This window comes from Solanum stenotomum, chromosome 9, assembly GCF_019186545.1.
Source record: "Solanum stenotomum isolate F172 chromosome 9, ASM1918654v1, whole genome shotgun sequence".
In the NCBI taxonomy this organism is placed as follows: domain Eukaryota; kingdom Viridiplantae; phylum Streptophyta; class Magnoliopsida; order Solanales; family Solanaceae; genus Solanum; species Solanum stenotomum.
The window spans coordinates 667,349-684,775 of record NC_064290.1 but is presented as its reverse complement, the minus strand read 5'-3'; the positions used below and the strand labels follow the sequence as shown (position 1 = coordinate 684,775).

Here is a 17,427-nt window from a genome sequence, read left to right as displayed (position 1 = left end):
TTATTAATTGTTATTGGTTCGGTTATCGGTTTAACCGTTAAGATTTGACACAAAAAAAATCATTGAAAATCACTTAGAAACAAGGTAACAAACCAAATGAACCATGCACATGAGTTCACAAGTTATACCTTGCTCAAAAGCAAACACTTTTACATTGTAGAATAAGTAAGAGTTTGAGACAACCAGAAATAAAAGTAGGAAATCCAACTTTAAGTCAAAGACTTTATATACAAAATGGTATAAATATAATTATTTAATTTACTATTAGGTTATCGGTTAACTCGTTTAGAAAAAACCTCAAATCGTTAAGAACCGATAACCCAATAACAAAAAGAAAATCAAAACCGTCATCAAAAGTCAAAACCGCTAAACCAATAACCCATCACTGATAAATTAATAACTTTTTTTCTATTCGAATTATCAATTTCGATTCTATTTTGAACAACTCTAAAAATAAATTTATAGCCTAAATATAAGGTACGTGAATCCACAACACTAATATTACATATAATAAAATGATGCACTTGGTTGAATGTTGCGTCTAGCTCACAATGTCACAAGTCCTGTGCCACATGACCCACGCCGTGAAAAACGTTTGTAGGAAGTGCACGCAATTTGGATGAGCTGATGCATATGGGCCCATAAATGATGTGCCTTTTTTTTAAAAAAAAAGTATATATACTCACCTAACCTAGTAACATCCTTATCTTATTTTATTTTTACGTATTTTTTATTTTTGATATTTGATACTTACATTAAAATTCAACTAATTTAGTGTATGTCACTTAAAATACCGCTAAAGAAAAAAAATAAAAATTCTTCGACTGCACCACATTCATTGACCATATTACAATAACCACCTACCATTATTGCATTCTAGTTTTAGTAATTTTGATTACACAGAATCAGTCTCCATCCTGATTTTACAAAATGGTAAAATAACATAATGCTAAATGGTCAGAAAATTTGGTCAGAATTTGGCTAGAATAGTAAAATAACATATTCCACACTATGTTATTTTGTCTTTTTGAACATTTTTACCATTTTAACTTTAATACCTTTTAATTAAAAGATGAAAAAAAGATCAGTTTATTTTAAAATAAAAAGGATATTATAGATTTTTTAAATTTATGGCAAAATTCTTGCCAAATTTTCTGGCCATTTAATATTATCCATTTTCTAAATCAATCCGATAATTATTATTTCCACATGTGAAACATAGATCATCACGTCTAGGGGTGTGCACTATTTGGATTAAACCGAATAAACAAACCAAATCAAATCGAATTTTTATTTGGATTGGTTTTTTGGTTTTTCGGATTGGTTTTGGATTAATAAATTACTTTGTTTGGTTTTTTGGTTTGGTTTTGGATTTTAAAAATAAAAACCGAAAAAAACCGAATTATATATATATATATATATATATATATATATAATGTTTAGGCTTAGAATTAAGTTGGAGTTAACCACTTTTGTCCCTTTTTGGTTATTGCCTTTCATGATGATTACGTTTATATTTTATGTTTGAATTACATCTATAATAGGTATATTTATAAGTATTGTGTTTAAAGTTTTACTTATGATTTATATTAGAAAGTATATTTAAGGGATTAAATATTATTACTTTGGTTATATATGTTATTAATTATTGACATAACCGAATAACCAAATCGAAAAAAGCCGAACCGAATAGAGGAAAACCAAACCAAACCAAATTTATTTTGGATCGGATTGGGTTACATTTTTACAAAACCAAAAACCGAAAATCCAAACCGAAAAACCAAATGCACACCCCTAAATTCACGTCAGATCCTTTTTCCTAGTATCATTTTGTGAAATCAATAAGAAAAAAAAAATACTTCTCAGCTCCAAATTATTGAATTTAGGGGTCGTTATAGATGATTAGGAGCTAATTTATTCATTATTAAATCTTGCATAAATAATAATAATATTATGTTTTACTTATTTAATAGTAGGATGTTTATGTTAGGTATAAAATTTGACACACTTAATAATATGATATTTAATTTGCAATTTAAAACTCGTATAATTGTTTAATGCAGAATAGAAGATTGAAGAATTAATATTTGAATAACTAAATTTTACCTGATTAATACATAAATAAAATAATACGTACGTATAGTTATTTTAACTTCAATCAGCTACCCAATTACGCACCCATAATCTCAAACTTAATGCGATATTCCAACTTATTCCATATTGAACTAAACTAGTATGATATATAAGTACATCTTCAATAATTTAAGACTCGTTTGGGCATAACAATTTTTTATTTTTTTCTTCACATTATTTGATAATGAGCGTTTGATCATAAAAATTCCAATTACAATCTAAGGCTATATTTGAAACTTGAAAAACACCCAAAACTTTATTTTCACTTCTTTCAAATTTACCCCATGTTTTCTATTCTTATAAAATTAACCCTATTTAAAATATTTTTCATGTTTAAATCAAATTTCATATTTTTTAAAGGAAAAGTACATTTAAACGACTAAATATTATTTGTAAAAGTTATGCTCAAATATAACTTCTATCTTAACTCCAACTTCAAAAAGTAATTTTTTTTAATAATATATATTAAGTATGTGATTATTTATTTTGAGATGATACTCTTTTTAAAATAAATTTAATTAAGTGGAGTATTTTGACTATTGAAAATTCGAATTATTTTTTGTTTTGTTGGCGAAACGAATTAATCTCAAAATCCCGAAAAAGAATCTATTCCTTCTCTCTTCATAATAAAGCAAATATGGCTGCGGCATCAGCTGCCCAATTGACTGCAAACGGAGCTCTGAAAATGGCGACTACCAGTCAAGCATATTTGGAAGGTGACAAGGTCAAAGAGACCAAGTCCTTAATCGCTGAGCTCTGCCGTCATTTCTACAATCAGGGATGGGTTTCCGGCACCGGCGGAAGCATCACCATTAAAGTACATGATGAATCCGTTCCTAAATCCGAACAACTTATCGTTATGTCTCCTTCTGGTGAGAAGAACCCATTTACGATCTTACCCAACTTTTTGATTTTTGGGTTTTGTTTGTTTGAGTTTTTTGTTGATGGGTTTTTTGTTAGGGGTGCAAAAGGAAAGGATGGTGGACGAGGATATGTATATTATGGCATCAGATGGGTCTATTTTATCTGCGCCGGTGGCTAAACCTACCCCTCATAAACCTCCTAAGTGTTCTGATTGTGCTCCTCTTTTTATGAAGGTATAAAGGTTTCTATGATCTTTGATGAAATACTAGTTGTTGTAGTTTTGTAAATTTAAGTTTTACCTATTGAAAAGTTGTGGAACTAAGGTATAGTGGAAGTTGAGTTACTGTTTTTGGTTAAAATTCAGAAGATAATTGAAGTTGGCGTTTATTCTCAGCTGTCTAAAGTTCATAGTTGAACAGGAAAAAATGTTATTTTTATCAGGGAATAATTGTTTTGCAGTCATGTGTATTTTGAAATATCGGAAACAGTGCTACTACCTTCCAAGGTAGGGGTATGGTTGACTACTCTCCCTAGACCCCACTTGTGGGATTAGATTACACTGGGATGTTGTTGTATTGTAGATTGTTCTTTCTCAGTGTAATCGTTATGTTATCTGTAGTCCTTTCTTTGTTTTTGTCTAGCTCAACAAACTTAGCATATTTCATTTCTCGTGGGTTCACCTCGGTATCATGTTATTATTTCTCTGCTGCCAGCTTTTAAATTTGCTTTGTTTCTCTAAATAATCTAGTAACAGCCAGGACCCAGGATTATTAGTGTTGTAGCCTGCAGTTTCTAAGATAAAGCATGACTTCTTTGGAATGGAGAGTGTGATCTCATAATAGTTGATCTATAAATGAATTCTCTTTTTCGTTTTGATGGACTATTTACTCTGCAGATTGTAAGTTTCTTCCTTTTTTCTTTTTTCCTCAGGCATATCAGATGCGTAATGCTGGCGCTGTTATCCACAGTCATGGAATGGAATCCTGTCTTGTAACGATGCTCAATCCACTAGCAAAAGAATTTCGGGTAAACATGCTACAAACTTTTGTGAAGTTAACACCATCTTGATGTGATTCCGATAATATCTTTTTGAGTCATCAAGAAAACAGAGACTAGGTAATGCTGAGCTCCAAACATTCAATTCAGTGCGTATAATGTTGATTACTGATATTTTGGCTTTTTATTTGAGAGTATGGATTTTCTTTCAACTAGAGATACTTTGCTTTTCCTTACATTATAAGAAGTGTAATCCTAATGCATCTTCCCTTTGCCTGCCACTGTATAGGCAAGACTTTCTTTATATATTTATTTATGTAGTTACTTCATGTAGCTAACACAACTAGTTTGGAATTGAGGCATAATTGATTGATCTCTTGATAAAATTTTCATTTGAACTTTCTTTTTACCAATGTATAGAGTTGCTTTTGTCTCTATATCCTCCATGTAATTCCCCTGGCTCAATTGATAATATTTTAAAGATTTAATTCCTCATTGTAAATTACTAAACTCTGTTGTTATTTTTCATCTTATTCACTATTCTTTGTTGCTTTGATTGGCAGATCACTCATATGGAAATGATAAAAGGAATTCAAGGGCATGGTTACTATGACGAACTTGTGGTTCCTATCATAGAGAACACTGCATATGAGAGAGAACTCACAGAATCTCTTGCTGAAGCTGTATGTGTCTCCCTCTTCTAAAAGTCACACCCTTCCATTGTGCATCTGCGCTTGTTTAGTTTTTTAGTGCTGCTTTAACTTAGTTTTTAGATGCTTTTACTGGAACTTCTATAAGTACATCAACTCCATTCCTGTTTTTGTTCGACTATGATCACCAAACATTGTGCTAACAGTTTCCATTTGCAAATTCAATGTCTTGTGGCTCTGATCACCAAAACCTGATGATTCTATCCTTTGAGTGACACATCTCTATGAAAGTATTGAACTTTTTTCCATGTTGAACAGATCAAAGCTTACCCAAAAACAACAGCTGTGCTGGTCCGCAACCATGGTATATATGTATGGGGAGATTCTTGGATCAGTGCTAAAACACAGGTTTGTGTCATGAATTATATCAGGAGGGGAGGGGAGGGTTTGATATGGTTAGGTAGCAGATTTTAGAACTAATAAGATTAACTTAACTTGTGTTAGTAAGTTAAGGATGACCTCTGAAGGAGTTTCTATGTACATCTTGTAGTCTACTTAAGAATGTACATATGGAAACAGTCTTCAGATCAATTAGTTTAATGTATCTGAGATGTATGTTTCATTTGGCACTCTTCTAACTGACATACTATCTTCCAGTCTGAGTGCTACCACTACCTCTTTGATGCTGCAATTAAACTTCATCAATTAGGAATTGACTGGACAACACCAGGTCATGGTCCCATTCAGAATGCAAAAATATCTGCACTTGCTCCAAATGGCAGCATAAAGTCATCAAGGGTAAGCACCTCAACAGTTTAGACTATTCTCTTACTTTCTTGAAATCTAAAGATTTACTTTTATGTGCCGTAGGTGTTTCCATTGAGTTCTTATTGTTGTCTGCATTGTGATTTTTATACTTTCTTGCAGCGGTGCATCGTTTTGGATATCGAAGGAACCACTACCCCAATAGCATTTGTTACTGATGTTCTATTCCCTTATGCACGTAATAATGTTGGGAGACATTTGGATGCAACATATGATTCAGCAGAAACTCAACAGGATATTAAGTTATTACGTGCTCAAGTAAGTAAACTTACAGAGAAAATAGCTTTGTGAAAAAGGTTTTCAAAAGAGTTGAGCATTTTTCTTGGAAAAATTTCTGGTGAGATGTTATTATGTCGTAATGGTGATGTCTATTTTGGAGAACATTAGGAAGGTTTAACAGAATTTTTGGGTGTAACTGTAACAAACCTGAAAAGTTTATGAGAAATCCAAATCTGGATTGCTAAGGTTGTGCCAGGCTAGGAATGACATCCAACCTCCTTGGAGCTGCTGAATAAGTTCTGCCAAATGGCCCACAGAAGTGTTATCCACAATTTAGTCATTTTGTCTTGTTTTCCTTGGTGTGTTAATGGATGGATTAGAAGTGTCCACATTTGGCATTTAATGCATCGTAATTCATATGAGTTAAAGAAAAAAGACTATCACTACATTTCTTCTTGGTAATGCCGTGATGCTGATTTTTTATAGGAATATTTTCTGTTTCAATTACCAAATTTGCCTACTTTTATATATGCTTTTCTTTTCCTATTGGATCAGTTGCTCATGTGGTCTCATGAATTTCGTGTTAGATAACATTAAACACCCGTTACACTTTACATCAGCACCACCTATTTGAATTTTCTGATAGCAAGATAAAAGTTCTTTTCATAAACACTAATTAGCATATTGTGTCTTTGACCTTTGCACGCAATCATACATACTTCTATTCAGAATTTGATTGCTGGAGCTATATTTACTATGCTTTGTCTTTCTCTGAAACCAGTGTAAAGTGTCAAGTGATGCTTGAAAGGACATTAAGAAATGGCAAATATATCAGATAGGGGTCATCATGTTTGTTGATTACTGAGAAGAAAGGCGCGGGGGGAGGGGGGAGGAGGGTTTTGTAGGTGGGTGTCTGGCATGAGTTTGGAAAAGCGGAAGCTAATCCTGATCCAATTTGAGGTGTTCATTACAGGGTCGCAGTGTAGATGTGTGGATTCTCATACATTGAGTCCAATAGCACACAAGATGCTCTAGTAATTTCTCCTTACTAGGTCATCATTTGGTGTTTTTCACATAAAACTGTCTGCTTTCAAATTTTAAAAGTATAAAACAGTACAGATCCGTTGTGCTGCTTTTTTTATTTTTTAATCTTACCTCCTTTGTGATGTTCTTTCAGGTGCAACAAGACCTGGAAAATGGTGTTGCTGGTGCTGTGTGTATCCCAGATGATGATGCTGGGAAAATGGAGGTAATTGCAGCTTTGGTTGCTAATGTTGAGGCAATGATTAAAGCTGACCGCAAGATTACTGCCTTGAAAGAGTTACAGGTGAGGACAGTGTTGGTGAAATTCCACCTAGGCCCCTCAAATAGATATAAATGTTATACAGTTTCATCTAATAGTTGCTTACAGTTCGTTCTTTACTTCATATTCTAATACTCAGGGACATATTTGGCAAACTGGGTTCCAGAACAATGAGTTAGAGGGACTTGTTTTTGATGATGTACCTGCAGCTCTTGAGAAATGGACCGCTTTAGGCATCAAGGTTTCATCTGTCCCTTTTTTCCGTACACTGCATTCCTCATTTTAGTAAGCGAGAGTTCACTAGTTGTATCCAAATTTTGTTGCAAATGAAAACAATTATGATCATCGAAACAATAGCTCTATTTCTTCTTGAAATACTCCAGTGTCCTGTGTGGTTTAAATGCTTTCTTTTTCTTCTTCATTATCAGAAAGAGGTAATGCTGAAGTCTATAAGCTCCATCTTCTAGTCAGATTACCTAGTTTTTTTCTCTCAGGTGTACATATACTCAAGCGGCAGCAGATTGGCACAGAGGCTTTTGTTTGGTCACACAAAACACGGAGACCTGAGAAAATTTCTCTATGGGTTTTTCGATACAACAGTGGGGTAAATTTCTACCATTCAGTGGGTTTTCTTATTCTGGTCCTTTTTGTCATTTGAAGTAATTCATCTGTCTTCTCCTGTTGTAGCAACAAGAGAGAAACAAAAAGTTATGCAGAAATTACAGCGTCGTTGGGAGTAGATAATCCATCAGAGATTTTGTTTGTGACAGATGTCTATCAAGAAGCCACAGCTGCAAAGGCAGCAGGTAATGTCATGCTCATTTTGTATGAAAACAACTCTATATTTGATATTTGTTAGCTTTCTCACTCTTCAATTGAAACCAAATACTAGCTGAAGAAGTAGGTTGGTATTTAAGTGGAGAAAGAAAGAGGGACGTGTGCATTATCCACCGACTCCGAGTTCCAAACCATGTGCCAATGCCTTGGGGGATTTCTCGGTTATTAAAAAAAAAGTAGCTTGGCCAACAACTGTGTTGCCAATTTAGGATGTTAGAACTTCCATTTTGGTGTGATTCCTCCTCTCAATCCCAACAATTAGGAGCTCATCTAGACAAATTTGTGCGGCTGGAGCCTGTGTGATGTTTCTTATACTAAAAGCTATACTTCACCAAAAAGATGTGCATATGCTTCACTAACATTGTTGCCCTTTCTCCTCCTTCAGGTTTGGATGTGATAATCTCCATCAGACCTGGAAACGGACCTCTTCCAGATAATCACGGGTTCAGGACAGTCAAATCATTTTCAGAGATCTAAAGATGGAATGTGTTATTCTATAAACATCTTCCATGTATTGTGTAACATTAACATAATAAAAGCAGGTTGGGAGTTGATAAATTGTCAAAAAGTCGCCAATTGAGTCACAATATGCTGCTCTTATCTACTTTCTGCGTGTTCTGACTTATGATTAGTGTCAACTAGCCTTCTTTTTCTTGTTGTATTGAGATGGTAATAGTTTTATCTTGTGAGAACTATTGTTGGAGATTTATGTTTTCATAGTTCCATTTTCAAAGGCTAGCTTGCATGATTTCTATTCATCCAATATATATCAGATCGAATGGAACTCGCGAAAAAGTACAGGAACGGAACTTCTGCTCTTTCTCTACTAGTATGGTCTCAATAGGTTCTATGTGTTTGGCATGTTAGTTCACTCTTAAGTATTCGTGTTGCATACATGTTTCAAGTAACTGGAAATGAGTGAGTGTAGAGGAGGGATTGATTTTCAATTTCTTCACCCCATTTACCTATTGTCAAAGCACTTTCTCGAAATTGTAATTTCTATCGAGACAGGAAGAAATGAATTAAAAAGCAAATGATCTTGTTCCTTTTTTTTTTTTTTTTTAGTTTTTCACTTGGTATCCGGTGTTTACTGGAGTTCAATTATTTTGGATTCAGTCCACGTAGGACTCAATTTGGGGGAACGGCTTGATCAAGGATTTTTCCATACTCGTTTGAGCCTGAAACCCTCTGGTTAAGAAGCAATAACAACAAATGAGACCTAATCAATAAAAAAATATTTATTTTATTTTTATTGTTTAAAAGAAACGATTTGAATTGACTTTTTTAGAAAAAAAATGAGTATTCGATAGTTATATTGGAGTCGGATTAAATTTGAATTTGGTTCGGTATGTCTATCAATGAGAATGGATAAGAGCCTTATTTCTTTTCTCCCCCAACCTGTCCCCCTGTGTCTCTCTTTCCGTAATTTAGGGTTTGATCAGCACCATGGACGTTGAGGCAGCCGAGTTCCAAGAGTGGGAGATGATTCCCTCGAACCGAGCATCTGACTCGGAACCGTTAACTCCGGATGGTTCAGCCGGAAACACCAACGGTGTCGATGAAGTTGGATCTGAGACGATCGGTGTGATTCAACCCAATTACTTCTCTCTAGACTCTCAAATCAGGTATATGGGTACGTTTTCTGCGGATGGAAGCGAGGAGGACTCTGAAAAATCGGATAATCCGAGTTGGATTGAGCCCGATTCTGAAAACAACGAGTTTACCATGAAGAATTCTCGCGAATTCTGGTCGGATTCCGGCAGTGAGGGTAAAAATGAATTGGGTTTTGAAGAGATGAAAAGTGAAAATGATGAAGAATTTAGGCCGGATTCTGTGAAATTTGGTGCTGGAGAAAATAGTCATCTGCAACAAGTTTCTGTTGAAGAAAATCAGGAAAAGGAAAATGGAAATGTTGAAGGTGAACAGAGGAGGGATGCAGGGGACCAAAAGAAGAGCCTAGTGTGGTGGTGGAAGGTTCCAATACATCTTGTCAAGTATTGTGCTGCTTTTAGAGTTAGCCCTGTGTGGACTTTTTCTGCTGCTGCTGCTGCTATTATGGCTTTTGTTATTTTGGTTCGTAGGTTGTCTAAGATGAAGAAAAAGACCAAGGCATTGAAGTTCAAACTAACTGTGGATGACAAGAATGTATCTCAGTTCACAAACCGTGCTGCACGCCTTAACGAAGCATTCTCTATTGCGAAGCGGGTTCCTCTGATTCGGCCACAGTTGCCAGCCGCTGGAGACACAGTGTGGCCTCAGATGACTTTGAGATAGGCTGTAATATTTCCCCATTTGATATGTTGTGTCGCTTCTGCGATTGTATAATCTACTATGTTTACTGCTGTTGTTTGATCTCAAACCTATGTATAGTCACTGGCCAAAGAAATTGCTTGCTTGTGCTTCTTTATAAAGAAAGCTGCTGTTTGATCTCAAAGGTGGTTTTGCTTGTACCTTAAGTCTGGTAAAATTTCCCAATTTCTATTCCAGGATCATCAGGTTTTGATTGCTGAATCCATTACACAATTTGAAATGTTGGATTCAAACTTTGATCTTTATTGAATTTCTAAGTACTTTGTACATATATATCTATATTTCGTGTTAAAACTGTCAAGGTGGGAACCATGAGGTCTTAGGATCAAATCCCAGTAGAGACAAAAAAAAAATACTAGGTGATTTCTTCTGATATGTCCTATCCTTGGTGTAGAGTTGCTTGGTAGTTGATACATGCTGTTGTTGGGAGGTGGCAGGTCTGAAGAGGGTAGAGTGTACACAGACCTTCCTTCTACATTTGCGGGGTAGATATGTTGTTTTTGATAGACCCTCCACTACAAAGAAATGTAATCGGTGCAGGAAAGTAAGAAAGAAAAAGAGACAACAAAATAGCAAATATACAAAACAAGTGTAACAACATATATTGACACACCGAAGAAATGATACATAAATTATACTGCTAGAAGTATGATAACATTTGATTATCTAATCTTCTATCCTAATCCTCGACCTACATATCTAACTATCTAAGGTCATATCCTCAATCAATTGAAGTTGTGTCATGTCCTATCAATCACCTCTCCAAGCTCCTATTACAACCAATCTATCTCATCTCCTCATTGGTACATCCTAGCACCTCCTCTTCATATATTCAAACCATCTTAGTCTTGCTTTCCTCATTTTATCCGCTACGAAGGTAATACCACATAAATGAGGATGGGGAAATACTTCAATTTCTTTCCATTATTGATGGATCTTGGAACCATCAACATATCACTTGTAAATTGAAGTTTTACCAATTTGAAAAGTTGTTGGAACTAAGGTATAGTGGAAGTTGAATTGTTGTTTTTGGTTATAATTCAGACAATAATTAAAGTTGGCATTATTCTCAGCTGTCTAAACTTCATAGTTGAACAGGAAAAACAAGATTTATTTTCTTCTATGGGGGGATAACTATTTTGCAAGCATGTCTATTTGAAATACTGGAAACAGCCTATCTACCTTCCAAGGTAGGGGTACAGTCGACTACCCTCCGAAGACCCCATTTGTGGGATTATCGTAGGTATGTTGTTGTATTGTAGATTATTCTTTCACAGTGTAATTGTTATGTTATTTGTAGTCCTTTCTTTGTTTTTGGCTAGCTCAACGAACTTAGCATATTTCATTTCTCTCAGGTTGACCTCGGTATCATCTTACTATTTCTCTTCTGCCATCTTAAACTTATTCTCTCTCTCTCTAAATAATCTAGTAACAGCCTAGACCCAGGATTATTAGTGTTGTAGCCTGCAATTTCTCAGATAAAGAATGATTCCTTTGGAATGGAGAGTGTGATCTCATATTAGTTGATCTATAAACGAACTCTCTATTTTCTTTTTGATTGACTATTCTACTTCACCGGAGGGCCAGCGTCCAAGGGCCTGCCATACCACTGATCTCACTTAAGCACTTGACGTCAGAAATAGCAATAAGAAGAGCAGGGTTAAGGATCACTCACGTCACGGGCTGTAAGTTTCTTCCCTTTTTTTCTCCTCAGGCATATGTGATGCTTAATGCTGGTGCCGTTATCCACAGTCATGGAATGGAATCCTGCCTTGTAACAATGCTCAATCCACTAGCAAAAGAATTTCAGGTAACTATGCTACAAACTTTTTTGAAGTTAAACACGATCTTGATATGATGCTGATATATCCTTTTGAGTCATCAAGAAAAAAGAAAAGGGGGACTTAGTAGTGCTGAGCTCCAAATGTTCAATACAGTCCAATGTCCATATAATGCTGACTAATGATATTTTGGCTTTTTATTTGGGAGTATGAGTTTTCTTTCAAAGAAAGATACTTGTGCTTTTCCTAACATCACATGAAGTGTAATCCTAATGCATCTTCCCTTTGCCTGCAACTGTATAGGCCAGACTTCCTCTATATATTTGTCTATGTAGTCACTTCATGTTGCCGACACAACTAGTTTGGAATTGAGGCCTAATTGATTGATCTCTTGATGTAATTTGCATTTGAAACTTTCTTTCTTTCCAATGTACAGAGTTGCTATTGTCTCTATTTCCTCTACCTAGTACCCCTAGCTCAATTGATAAAATTTTAAAAGATAGTATCTAATTCTGCATTGTAAATTATTGAAACCTATTGTCATTTTTCATCTCATTCACTATTCATTGCTGCTTTAATTGACAGATCACTCATATGGAAATGATAAAAGGAATTCAAGGACATGGTTACTATGATGAACTTGTAGTTCCTATTATCGAGAACACTGCATATGAAAGCATATAGAGAACTCACAGAATCTCTTACTGAAGCTGTATGCCTCTCCCTCTTCTAAAAGTCACACCCTGCCTTTGTGTATCTGCACTTGTTTATGTTTTGAGTTCTGCTTCAACTTTGTTTTTAGATGCTTTACTGGAATTTTATAAGTACGTTTACTTCATTCCTGTTTTTTGTTTGGCTATGATCACCAAAACATCAAGGCTTACAGTTTCCCATTTGCAAATTAGCAAAATGCATGAATAGCTATCACTCATTCAATTTCCCAATATTATCATCACAAAATCTGGTCACTGTCTGTGATTCCTATTCACTGCTGAAGTTGTAACAGTACATGGAAGGAAGTAGACCGGTTTGGCTTAATAAAATATTCGTAAAGCATTGATTGCAGTAGATATCCTGCCCCTATAAGAGGAGAAAATTTATAGAATAGTTCTTCTCATTTATAGAGCTGTTGTAACAACACATGGAAGAAAATGGCTTAGGTTCCCTTTTACATTTTTATTTTGGCCTCAGTTCCCAAAAAGGGGTAGGCCATTAAGCGAACGGCTGGCTTAATTTTAACAAGTTATGCCAAGCTATTAAGATTGGCTGCAAAACATACTCTACCTTAAAAGATAGGAAGAAGTCATAGATTCCTTTTTCTACCCTACATCTTTGGAAGCCTACGGTGGATAAGCAGTGGGAACACTTTCAGCATGATGATGCTTGTACTTTCTACTAGATTAGTCTTTTATCTGCTCTAACAATTTAATTAATTTTGATTACATGCTATTGTATCTGTATGACTGGTAACTGAAGTGTAAATCGATCTTGTTTTGGCAAGAAAAATAAACTAAACTAATTGCATGGGTAAAGAGATGTTCACCTTGCACGGAGAGCTCAGACCTACTAGCTCTTCCTTGAGGTGCTATCCACAACTTCAGGTTAGTAAGAGCAATCTTGAACTAGTTTCAAATTCCTTGTCTTCAATGGAAACTCTAGATCTTCTCTTTATTAGCTTCAGCATAATGTGTATCTATAAGTCAACCAGTTGTCTGCCTTCAGCATTGTTATGGCACTGTGCTTTCATATCCTTGTCATACATGTTAGTTACTAACCAACAAAAAATGGTTTTCGCAATTTTATTTTTTTTTAAGAATTGAAGTGCTGTCATTGTAGTAAAGAGAATTAGTCCACGCCCATAATACTACTTTTGAAGTTCCAAAATTGTTCAAGATGTATGCTAATCAACTCTCTAAATTACAACAAATGGTCCGGGGTTCACTACAGAAGTCTAGAAGTAAACAATTAGCCCATATAACATACAAAAATATACTAGGCACACCTGATGCTAGGAACCAAGAAAAACATCATCCCCTCCTCTCTATCTTTCGTGGATGAGTTGGGAGTTATGCAGAAGAAGTTCTTGATCATCACTAATGTAGAAAAACAAAGCACCTTTAGCTGTATATATGGTTTTCCTTCTGGTTATTAAAAAAAATGGTTTTCCTTAAATGATAAAAGCTACTAGTATTAGTGTAAGGAGGACATTCCATACAAAAATGCTCGTCACTAAATACAGTTCTATTATTATTCACTGCTTCGTGTAACCAAATTTGGGTTTTAAGAGTAAATTTGATAGGTTATATTTTAAACAGAGAGTAGAGAAGGCTTGCCAGCAGGTTGACATTTAGCTTAAAAGTAGTCAAACTATGATGAATCCTACAAACGGATATAGAAAGCCGCCTCCAACCAATTTGGAATTGACGTGTAGTTCATTTTAGTATTATTTATTTTAGCTTAATTGTTGGAAGGGAATTATCTATCATTTAAGGATAGGGGTCCAGACTTGTGCGATGTAAAAACAGAAAAAGGTTGAGGTGCACACAAACCAGGACACCACCATTATCATAAAAGAGAGGACAAAATCCATTTTATTATAAAAGAGTCATATGCAGATTCTGGAGACTAACTGTATAACAAGATTACAATGGTATCCTCTGACCGTCTCCTAAATTTAAACACTTCCAATTATGCTGCCCTAATGTTTAAGATGATATTTTGATACCGCAATTCATGTGAGGCTTGATATATCCTAAACAAGGTCTTTTTCATGCATATTTGGATACGTCTGATTTTGGTTTGACAAGCATGTAAAAATATTTCCATTATTTTCTTGCGAGACAGATTTGATTGATGCCTGATGCCATTAGCCAATCTTGAAAAAAGATAATACTGAAAATTTTCGATCTTTATCTATTGATGATTTGTATCCTTTAAGTGTCATATATCTATGAAAGTATTGAACCCTTTTCCATGTTGAACAGATCAAAGCTTATCCAAGAACAACGGCTGTGCTGGTATGCAACCATGATATATATGTATGGGGAGATTCTTGTATCAGCGCTAAAACACAGGTTTGTGTCATGAATTTTATCAGTTCAGTACTTCTAATTGTGTTTACTAACTACTACTTTTTTCTGGCATATTTCCCTTTTAATCTGTTCCAAAAGGAACAATTCAACTTTAAAATTTCCCATTTTATCCTTAATGAGATTATTAATAGCACACAAATGTCCAAGTCTTGCTTTAGATCATAAGTTTCAAAAGTCTTCCTTTTTTTTTGAACTCCGTGCCCAGTCAAATAGTACCACAGTAACTGGGATGAAAGGAGTAATAGTTTTGTTGCTTCTAGCGTATCTTGTTGCATCCTACTTCACAAAATTCATTGACTGAGTTAACACTAACCTTATTTTTGTTTGTTTGGGGGTGGGGTGGGGTGGGGTGGGTTGATATGGTTAGGTAGAAGATTTTATATCTAATAAAATTAACTTAAACTTGTGTTAGTAAGTTAAGAATGACATCTGAAGGAGTTTCTAGATGACCTATGAAGAAGTTTCTATGCACATCTTATAATCTATTTAAGAATGTACATATGGAAGTCTTCAGATCAGTAAGTTTATGTGTCTGTGATTTATGTTTCATTTGGCTCTCTTCTAATTGACATGTTATCTTCCTGTCTGAGTGCTACCACTACCTCTTTGATACTACAATAAAACTTCATCAATTAGGAATTGACTGGACAACGCCAACTCATGCTCCCATTCAGAATGCAAAAGCAGGTATACTTGCTCAAATGGCAGCATAAAGCCATCAAGGTAAGCACTTGAATAGTTTGGGCTATTCTCTTACTTTCTTGAAATCTGAAGATTTACGTTTGTGTGCCTTAAGGTGTTTCCATTGAGTTCTTATTGTTGTCTGCATTGTGATATTCATACTTTCTTGCAGCGGTGCATCTTTTTGGATATTGAAGGAACCATTACTCCTATCTGAATAGAATTTTATTGCTTGAGCTATGTTTACAATGCCTTCTCTTTCTATGAAAACAGTGTTAAGTGATGCTTGAAAGGACATTAAGAATGGCAAATATATCAGATAATACGAATTCTTTGTGCTGCCTTTTTAAAATCTTGCCTCCTTTGTGATGTTCTTTCAGGTGCAACAAGACCTGGAAAATGGTGTTGCTGGTGCTGTGTATATCCCGTCTATTGATGCTGGGGAAATGGAGATAATTGCGTCTTTGGTCACTAATGTTGAGGCAATGATTAAAGCTGACCGCAAGATCACTGCCTTGAAAGAGCTACAGGTGAGGACAGTGGTGATGAAATTTCTCCTAGGCAGCCTCAAATAGATATAAATATTATATGGTTTCATCAAAGTTGCATACAATCAGTGCTTTACTTCATATTCTAATACTCGGGACATATTTGGCAAACTGGGTTCCAGAACAATGAGTTAGAGAGACTTGTTTTTGATGATGTACCTGCAGCTCTTGAGAAATGAACTGCTTTAGGCATCAAGGTTTCTTTCATCTTTCCCTTGTTTCCGTACACTGCATTCCTCATTTTAGTAAGATCTAGTTCACTAGCTGTATCCAAATTTTGTTGCAAATGAAAACAATTATGATCATCGAAACAACAGCTCTATTTCTTCTTGAAAGGCTCCAGAATGCTGCATGGTTTAAATGCTTTCTTCTTCATTATCATAACAGAGGTGAAGTCTATTAGCTCCATCTACTTGTCAGGTTAACAAGTTTTTTTGTCTCAGGTGTACATATACTCAAGTGGCAGCAGATTGGCAGACTTTTGTTTGGTCGCGCAAAACACAGAGACCTGTGAAAATATCTCTATGGATTTTTCGATACGACAGTGGGGTAAATTTCTACCTTTCAGTGGGTTTTCATAATTTGGCCCTTTTCGTCATTTGAAATTACAGCGTCGTTAGAGTAGATTATCCATCAGAGATCTATCAAGAAGCGACAGCAAAGACAGCAGGTAACGTCCTGCTCATCTTTTATGAAACCAACTCTAAATGTGAGATTTCTCGCTTTCTCAGTGAATCTCTATTAGACCAGGAAACAGACCTCCTCCAGATAATCATTCCGGACAGTTAATTAGATCTAAAGATGGAATGTGTCATTCTGTGAACATTTTCCATGTATGGTGCAGTATTTTAACATAATAAAAGAACGTTGGGAGTTGATCGATCGTTTCTCTAGTGAAAAAAGTAGAGCCAATCGAGTCTGAATACTGCAGCTCTTATGTTATTTCTGCGTGTGACGATTTAGTATTTGTGTCAATTAGTCTCCTTTTTCTTGTTGTATTGTGATGGTATTAAGTTTTATCTTATGAGAACAATTCCTTTGAGATTGGTGCTTTCATAGTTACATTTCTACTAAAATGAGGTTACTTGCATGTTTTCTATCTATCTAATCTTACAGCAGATTGAATAGAAACTCGCGAAAAAGCAGTGAACACTTTGTTGAGGAACGACACTTCTACTCTTGCTCTAC

At 35.2% G+C, this 17,427-nt stretch overlaps 1 protein-coding gene and 1 pseudogene across 2 annotated transcripts; both read left to right on the top strand.

Moving 5' to 3' along the window:
• Nucleotides 1-2,714: 2,714 nt before the first annotated feature.
• On the top strand, nucleotides 2,715-16,835 carry LOC125875485 (probable bifunctional methylthioribulose-1-phosphate dehydratase/enolase-phosphatase E1 1). 2 transcript variants are annotated; one of them, XM_049556464.1, is made up of 12 exons: nucleotides 2,719-3,005; nucleotides 3,094-3,230; nucleotides 3,928-4,023; nucleotides 4,557-4,676; nucleotides 4,962-5,051; nucleotides 5,301-5,441; nucleotides 5,571-5,726; nucleotides 6,865-7,014; nucleotides 7,130-7,231; nucleotides 7,485-7,594; nucleotides 7,678-7,796; nucleotides 8,213-8,560. In XM_049556464.1, exons 1-12 carry the CDS (start codon nucleotides 2,771-2,773, stop codon nucleotides 8,302-8,304), a joined length of 1,548 nt encoding a protein of 515 aa, XP_049412421.1. In that variant the 5' UTR covers nucleotides 2,719-2,770; the 3' UTR covers nucleotides 8,305-8,560. The 2 variants fall into 2 exon arrangements, with proteins under 2 accessions (XP_049412422.1, XP_049412421.1); XM_049556465.1 differs by lacking the exons at nucleotides 7,485-7,594; nucleotides 7,678-7,796; nucleotides 8,213-8,560 and adding an exon at nucleotides 16,683-16,835 and having other exon boundaries at nucleotides 2,715-3,005.
• On the top strand, nucleotides 11,390-16,058 carry LOC125875498 (probable bifunctional methylthioribulose-1-phosphate dehydratase/enolase-phosphatase E1; annotated as a pseudogene).
• Nucleotides 16,836-17,427: the final 592 nt, after the last annotated feature.